The sequence below is a fragment of the Vicia villosa genome, unplaced genomic scaffold (genome assembly GCF_029867415.1).
Source record: "Vicia villosa cultivar HV-30 ecotype Madison, WI unplaced genomic scaffold, Vvil1.0 ctg.000044F_1_1, whole genome shotgun sequence".
Lineage (NCBI taxonomy): Eukaryota > Viridiplantae > Streptophyta > Magnoliopsida > Fabales > Fabaceae > Vicia > Vicia villosa.
The window spans coordinates 252,967-260,219 of NW_026704976.1; the positions used below are offsets into that span (position 1 = coordinate 252,967).

The window sequence follows — 7,253 nt, forward strand, 5'->3', positions numbered from 1 at the left end:
ACTTAGGCGCCAATTCAATGCAAATAAGGTAGCATAGGTACCTATTATAATATATTAAATATACCATGTTGAAATCAGGCTAGGTAATATGTAGTTAATTGAAAAGTATATTTATCACCAGTAACTTGTGGGTGAAATTCTGCCGATACAAAAACAAATGACATCATACGATCAGTTTCATTCCTATGCCTTCTATAGTATTTGGGTTAAAAAATAAGTACCTATACTTATTATTTATGCTACACATATTTGAATTTTGGTTACACAATAACTACATTTTTATTACGACCTTTTGATCGTAGGTTTGACACTAATTGACGGGGAGTTAAAAGAACTTACGTTAATGGCTATTGAAACACTGTTACAAAACAATAATAAAAGTTTAAAAGATTTCAAGCCAATGCCATATCCAAAAGATTTTGTGGTTTCCTTTATAGGAAATAGGCTTCTTTATGATGAGCGTCAATACAATGTTGTTGAACAACAACAAATTTTTGCTAATTTGTACTCTTCTCTTACAGGTAATAATATACTTTCACACTAATTTAAAATAATGTGCATTGATATTGTTTTAATGTTATATCCCAAACTTCTCAATTTTATAGATGAGAAAAGAACCATTTATGAGGAAATAATGGTTTCCGTACAAAAACAACGAGGTGGGGTGTTTTTTATATGGCTACGGTGGAACTGGTAAGACCTTTATGTGGAACACTATATCAGCTGCACTTAGGTGTCAGAAAAAAATTGTCTTGCTTGTTGCCTCAAGTGGGATTGCAAGTTTGTTGCTACCAGGTGGAAGAACAACTCATTCTAGGTTAAAGATTCATGTCCCTACTTTAGAAACTTCTACTTGTAACATTAACAAAAAAGATGATTTTGCTGAGCTTCTAAAGATGACAGATCTTATCATATGGGATGAAGCTCCTATGGCTAACAAATTTTGCTTTGAGTCTCTTGATAAATCCTTGAAAGATATTATGAGTGGAATGCCACATGCATCTCATAAAATATTTAGAGGTAAGGTTGTTGTGTTTGGTGGTGACTTCAGACAAATTCTCCCTGTTATACCAAGAGGTACTAGATCTGATATTATCCATGCAACAATCAATTCTTCTTATATTTGGGATCACTGTAAGGTCTTGAAGCTTACAAAGAACATGCACTTACAATCTGGTGCAACTACTTTTACTACCAATGACATTAGGAGCTTTTCATAGTGGATTTTAAATATTAGGGATGGGACCGTGTGTGAGCCGAATGATGGTTATGCTGATATTTGTATTCCAGATGAGTTTTTAATTTCAAACTTTTCTGACCACATTAAGGCAATTGTTGAGGATACCTACCCTGATCTCATTCATAACTATCTTGATCCCATTAAGGCACATGTTGTGGTAGAGAACCGAACGCAATTGGTAGCAATTGTTCCTTAAAAACATGGCAATTATGACTTTTCATACCAGGCAACATCCCAGTGTTAAGGTCGGCACACCTTGATAAATTTGAAGAATATGCGTCGGGAGTTCTCAAGTCTTTTAACCATCGACAAACCGCTTTAGCTTCTTGGAAGGTCGGACTGAAACAGGCTTTCGATTTTAATAATTTTCCATTCGGTTGAGGCTTCAACTCCAACTCTTTTCGATTACACCAATTTTCCATGTCTTGTCTAGCCTTCTCATTATCTTTTGTTTTGTATTTAACATCCATCATTGTGTTTAATAGGGGGTACTGAGGTGAAGTTGGTGATCCAGAAGGAACTAAGTAACTATGATTTCTCTGGAAACAAAAATCGTTTGGTCATTCTAATAAGAAGTATTACAAAGATTTTTCGGACACCAATGGAGCAATTATCTTTGAATTATGTGCCTTTAAAGAAAAAAGGGAAAAAAAGAAAAGATGGATGGCATGTATGTGTTTATGTTAGATCACAATCTTAATCTTTTGGATGAGATGTAATTCAAGTGGTGGCAAATGGAAACAACAGAGATCTATAATATCACTGGTAAATGGTACACATTTGTTGCAAGCAAATATTTGAGAGCTGGGCAAAAGGTGCAATTTTGGCCATTTAGAAGAAACGGACAACTCTTCTTTGCATTTGTCAAGATATTGTAAAGATATATCAATTTATAGTGCAAGTGCTTTTTTTTCATATAGGTATTTAGATACTTTTATCAATCATTAAATATATTTATGTTGGGTTGATTTTTAGTTTGATCTTAAAGACTGCCTTTCTTTTTCATTATTGACACATTCAATAACATGTGATTACTTTTCCCTTTTTAGTGCAAGAGTTAAGGATTTCAGACTGTAAGACTCAACCATTTACAATTATATCAACTATGATTTCTTTGATTAAAATATAAGGTATGATGTTTATAATACAAAAGGCTTTTAATTATGATTTATTTAATTGTGTAATTACTTACATAAAAATAAAACACTACAATCAGTTTGTCATGAAAATCCAACAAAAATTTAAAAAATTAAAAATTTTAATTGGAAAAATAATACAAATAAGTTGGGATGGAAGATGAATGTTTGTTTTTTTTTTAATAAGCAATGAAATTAAGGGAGCAAAAGGGATGCTCCACCCCAATACAAAGAGATTACAAGGTAAAACACAATAGAGGTTGGGTTCCAACCGAAATAATTACATAACGACACCTTCTTATAAAAAGAACCTAACCAATTCCACGAAATGATAACAATCTCCGACATGCACTCTATAAAGCTAAAAGACTCATCTTTGAAGATAATAGCGTTACGCTTAATCCACAATGTCCAAATCGTCGCAAGCCAAACTACCGACAAGATGGCTCTCTTAGAAAGACAATTAATCTTCGCACAATTATAGAAGAAATCTAGAAATTCCTCTAAAGACAAGAGATCCCCAACTCCAAGCCACATATAAACGCGGCGCCAAACTCTAATCGAAACAACACAATTCGAAAAAAGATGAACCCGAGATTCTTCCGCCATCGAACAAAAGACACAAATAGAATCACTACCCTCAATCAATATACCTCGTCTCACAAAGTGATCTCTAGTAGCTAGACGATTATGAATAAATCTCCAACAAAAGAAAAGGATTTTAGAAGGAACCTTGACTTTCCAAAGATGAGAGAGTGCCCGAACTTTATCCGCGTTCAACTCCAGTCCCGACATATTAGCTTTGAAGAAATCATAGCATGACTTTACCGAGAAAATACCGTCCAAAGCCAGTCTCCAAGAGAACGAATCGGTCTCTTCCTTCAACATAGCAAGAGGGCGAAAGAGCTCCCTAAAATCATAGAGAGACTGCTGCACAGCTGCGCTGCCAGCATCAGAAACAGTACTAGCCGCCGCAAGAACGTCAATTCCGCCTCCCTTCACAGATACCCTTCCTGGCCAATACCCTGCATCACCACCAGCATTTCCAGCCCCCTTCGTTATTGTTCTCAGCCAACAAAAATGAAGTACTGCCAGCCAGAAATAAGTTTTGCAAAGACCACTTCCAACAGCTATTCTAAAAAAAACCTGCAGATGCAATGTTTTGGATATGATTATGAGCCATAGAAAACAGAACCGGAAACCTCTCCATCAAAGAACGCTGCCCGGTCCAGTTCGCATACCATAAAGGAGTTGAATCCCCATTACCCATACTAACACGGACAACACTAGTAAAATTATCCAAGAGTAGATTATCATAATTGTCCGAAATGATTAAATCTCTCCACCAAATAGAATCATTTTTATGCACCACCGAAGAATCTCCAACCAAAACCTTAAGCTTAATGTTACCATACCGCACTTCCAAAAGATCTCGCCATACCGCCTTTTTATCCATGAGAATTCTCCATTTCCATTTACTAAGCAAGGCCACATTCATGATCTCCATATTTTTAACACCCAAACCGCCTTCTTCTCGGGACTTACACACCGTATCCCAATTTACCCAATTAATGGAGCGTTTAAGATCTCCACCTACCCAAAGGAATTTGCGTTGAATCGAGCACACCTCATTCAACACCTTCTTAGGCGCCTTATAAAAGGAAAGCGTATAAATTGGTAAAGCATTAATTACCGAGTTAATGAGAACAACCCTCCCCTCCATACTAAGATTGGTACCTTTCCACACCGATAATTTCTTCTTGAACAACAAAGTAAACTCTCTCCACATTGACAATTTCCTCGGATTATCTCCCACCTTAACACCAAGAAATTTGAAAGGTAACATCCTTACCTTACAAGATAGAAAACTAGCCGCGGCTTCCATAAACCAATCTCCGGAATTAACCCCATACAAATTACTTTAACGGAAGTTAATCCGCATACCCGACATCATCTCAAACCCTCTAAAAATAGCTTTTAGACTCCATAAATTAGCCAAATCACACTCGGCAAAAATCAATGTATCATCCGCGAATTGGAGCAAGTCAACCTCCTTATAGCCATTAATCTTGAAGCCACGAAATTCTCCCAAATCTTTAGCTTTTTTCATAAGGGCCGTAAGAACTTCCATCACAACTACGAACACAAAGGGAGACAAAGGATCTCCTTGACGGAGGCCTTTCTCCACAACAAAGTCTTTAGTAACGCTCCCGTTAACAAGAATCGACGTCATATTGGTGAAGATACTACCATCCATCCATCTCCTCCATCTCAAACCAAACCCCATTCTCTCAAAAACATATCTAACAAAATTCCAACTCACCCTATTGTATGCCTTCTCAAAGTCTAGTTTCAAAGCCATGCAACTCCGCCTCTCTCTCTTTTAGCCATGTCTAACACCTCATTAGCAATAAGCACACTGTCCGAGATATTTCTACCCGGTATAAAAGCCGTTTGATTGCTCGAAACCAACTTGCCCACCACTCTTCTAAGCCTATTCGCCAACAATTTAGCCAAAATCTTATACAAACTTCCCACCAAACAAATCGGTCGATATTCCTTCAAAGATTGAGGGTTCTTGATTTTAGGGACAAGAGTAATAAAAGAAGAAGTGAAAGCTTTAGTTAGTTTCCCTTTTTCATGAAAATCCCTAAAACACATAAACACGTCCTCCTTCACTACCTCCCAATTTAACTTCAAGAAATCCAACGAATATCCATCCGGACCGGGACTTTTATCACCATCACAAGACCAAACCGCCTCCTTGATCTCAACTTCGGAAAATTCTCTCTCCAACCAAACCACTTAACTTTCCTCCAACCTCTTAAAACAAAGGCCTTCCGGAACCGGTCTAGCAAAGTCTTCTTCTTTAAAGAATTTTTGAAAATAACCACGAATCTCCTCTTTGATATTAGCAACTCCTTCGACTCTACCCTCCTCTCCTTCCAAAGAAGTAATTGAATTACGTCTTTGTCTCTCTTTAAAAGAATTATGAAAAAAATTAGTGTTCCTATCCCCCTCCTTCAACCAAAGATTACGCGACTTAAGTCTAAGCATACATTCTTCTAAATGCATACTGTTCCAAAGATCAACCGACGAATTTCTTCTAGCTTGAACCACTACTTCATTGTTACCACCCATATTATCCTCTATCACCATATCCAACATGTTGATACTATCCCTTGCCTCCTCCATCTTAAGGTCAACCCACCCAAAAACCTCCTTGTTCCACCCTTTAAGTTTCTCTTTAAAGCTCTTCAATTTCTCATAAAGCACAAAATCGCCCCTTCCCATTACAATCAACTTCTTCCATTCCACCTCCACAAATTCCTTGAAACCTTCATGTTTAAATCAAGCATTATTAAACCTAAAAGGTTTGGGACACCAATCAAACTTTCCCACACCTAACCGAATAGGAGAATGGTCCGAAAAGTCTCTTTTATCAATCCTTTGTTCACAAACCTCCCACTCCTCAATAAACTTTTTAGATAGAAGAAATCTATCTATTCTACTAAGAGCTTTACCATTATCTTTAAACCACGTGAATTTACCTCCAACACAATTTAAGTCGATCAACTCCATTTGGTTCACAAAACATCTAAACTCCTCCATACCTTTAGTAAACCTAGGGACTCCCTCACCAATTCTTTCTTCCTTCCTCAAAACTTCGTTGAAATCGCCCACCACACACCATTCCTCCCCCTCTGGATCTTTTTAAGGAGATAATAGAATTCCATGTTATAAGCCTCTCCGCTCTATTACACGCCGCATAGACATTCACCAAATTGTACCCTACACCCTTCCAATCAATGTTAATCCCCACAAACCCTTTACCCACAAAACTATAGTTTAAAGAAAGAGAACCTCTCCTCCACAAAATCACCATGCCCCCCGCCGCTCCAATAGAATTACAAGCAGTCCATTCGACGTCCTTAGAGCCCCAAAAATCACGCGCAAAGGACTCATCAAAAGCAGAAATCTTAGTCTCTTGGAGAAAACAAATATCAATCTTATTAGAGTGAATAAGAAAACTGACTCTCTTCCTTTTGGAAGACAATCCTCCTCCCCTTATGTTATAAGATATCAAATTCATGGAACCGCAAGTAACTTCGCCTTCTCACCAGTGACTCCCTCCTTATCTCTTAATTCTAAAGCATTAATTAAGTTAACAACATCAGAATTCTTCTTAGAACTGACAACACCCAACCCAAAAATTGAGTTCCACATCCTGATACCAATCTGTGAATTCCCTCGTAATCTATCGTTACAATGGCCAATATCAGAATCACCAAGATTACTAGAAGAAGGGAACTCACCAGACGAGATCGAATCCTTAGCCGAACTAGCAAAAGAGCCTCTGACATTCGCCTCCTTTGAAGAAACCTTTCAGGGAGCGATGCACGCAAAGTAAGAGGGGGCCGCAGCTACTTCATGCCCCAAATCAGCTACCTTCTTTAATTTCAAAGACTCTTTCTTAATCTTCCGTGGAGAAGATTTTTTTGATTTGGTCAATAAGTCTCTGCAAGCCTTATCAAAGGAAATAGGCCCACCAAGCTCCTTTTGGCCCAACTCCTCTAAAACTGTAATTGGCCCATGTAACTCTATGTTCGGTCCACAGACTTTAGATGGCCCCACATTAGAGAAATCTTTGTCTATCGAATCCCCCACTCTACTAAAATCCTCACAAAACACATCATCATTTATTGCTTTGGACAAATCAGCCTCAGAAGAATTGCTACAAACCCTATCAAAAGAGTCAAAAACCACCCTTTTCTCACAAGACTGATTCTGAGACCTTTTAGGTGAAAGGATACTACTGACACCTAGGTTTCTTTCTGCAACAGAGAAGCTAGCATCACCCATCCCATCACTGCTTC

General features: G+C 37.7%; 2 protein-coding genes across 2 annotated transcripts; one reads left to right on the forward strand and one right to left on the reverse strand.

Annotated features, from left to right (window-relative positions):
* The first annotated feature begins 343 nt into the window (after positions 1–343).
* On the forward strand, positions 344–1,220 carry LOC131622826 (uncharacterized). Its single transcript, XM_058893858.1, has 3 exons — positions 344–521; positions 606–659; positions 724–1,220. Exons 1-3 carry the CDS (start codon positions 344–346, stop codon positions 1,218–1,220), a joined length of 729 nt encoding a protein of 242 aa, XP_058749841.1.
* Positions 1,221–5,181: 3,961 nt separating this feature from the next.
* Positions 5,182–5,958, reverse strand: LOC131622827 (uncharacterized). The gene is made up of 2 exons (XM_058893859.1): positions 5,781–5,958; positions 5,182–5,714 (listed from the first exon to the last, which is right to left on the reverse strand). The coding sequence occupies exons 1-2, from the start codon at positions 5,956–5,958 to the stop codon at positions 5,182–5,184; spliced, it is 711 nt and encodes a 236-aa protein (XP_058749842.1).
* Between the last annotated feature and the right edge of the window lie 1,295 nt (positions 5,959–7,253).

What these genes read in the sequence shown, in the direction of transcription:
- LOC131622826 (XM_058893858.1), top strand. Translation starts at nt 344, where the DNA reads ATGGCTATTGAAACACTGTTACAAAACAATAATAAAAGTTTAAAAGAT. An exon ending in TTTGTACTCTTCTCTTACAG is followed by an intron (nt 522 to 605) that starts GTAATAATATAC and finishes TCAATTTTATAG; the next exon opens with ATGAGAAAAGAACCATTTAT. An exon ending in TTCCGTACAAAAACAACGAG is followed by an intron (nt 660 to 723) that starts GTGGGGTGTTTT and finishes ACACTATATCAG; the next exon opens with CTGCACTTAGGTGTCAGAAA.
- LOC131622827 (XM_058893859.1), bottom strand. Translation starts at nt 5,958, where the DNA reads ATGGAGTTGATCGACTTAAATTGTGTTGGAGGTAAATTCACGTGGTTT. An exon ending in CCATTCTCCTATTCGGTTAG is followed by an intron (nt 5,715 to 5,780) that starts GTGTGGGAAAGT and finishes TTAAACATGAAG; the next exon opens with GTTTCAAGGAATTTGTGGAG.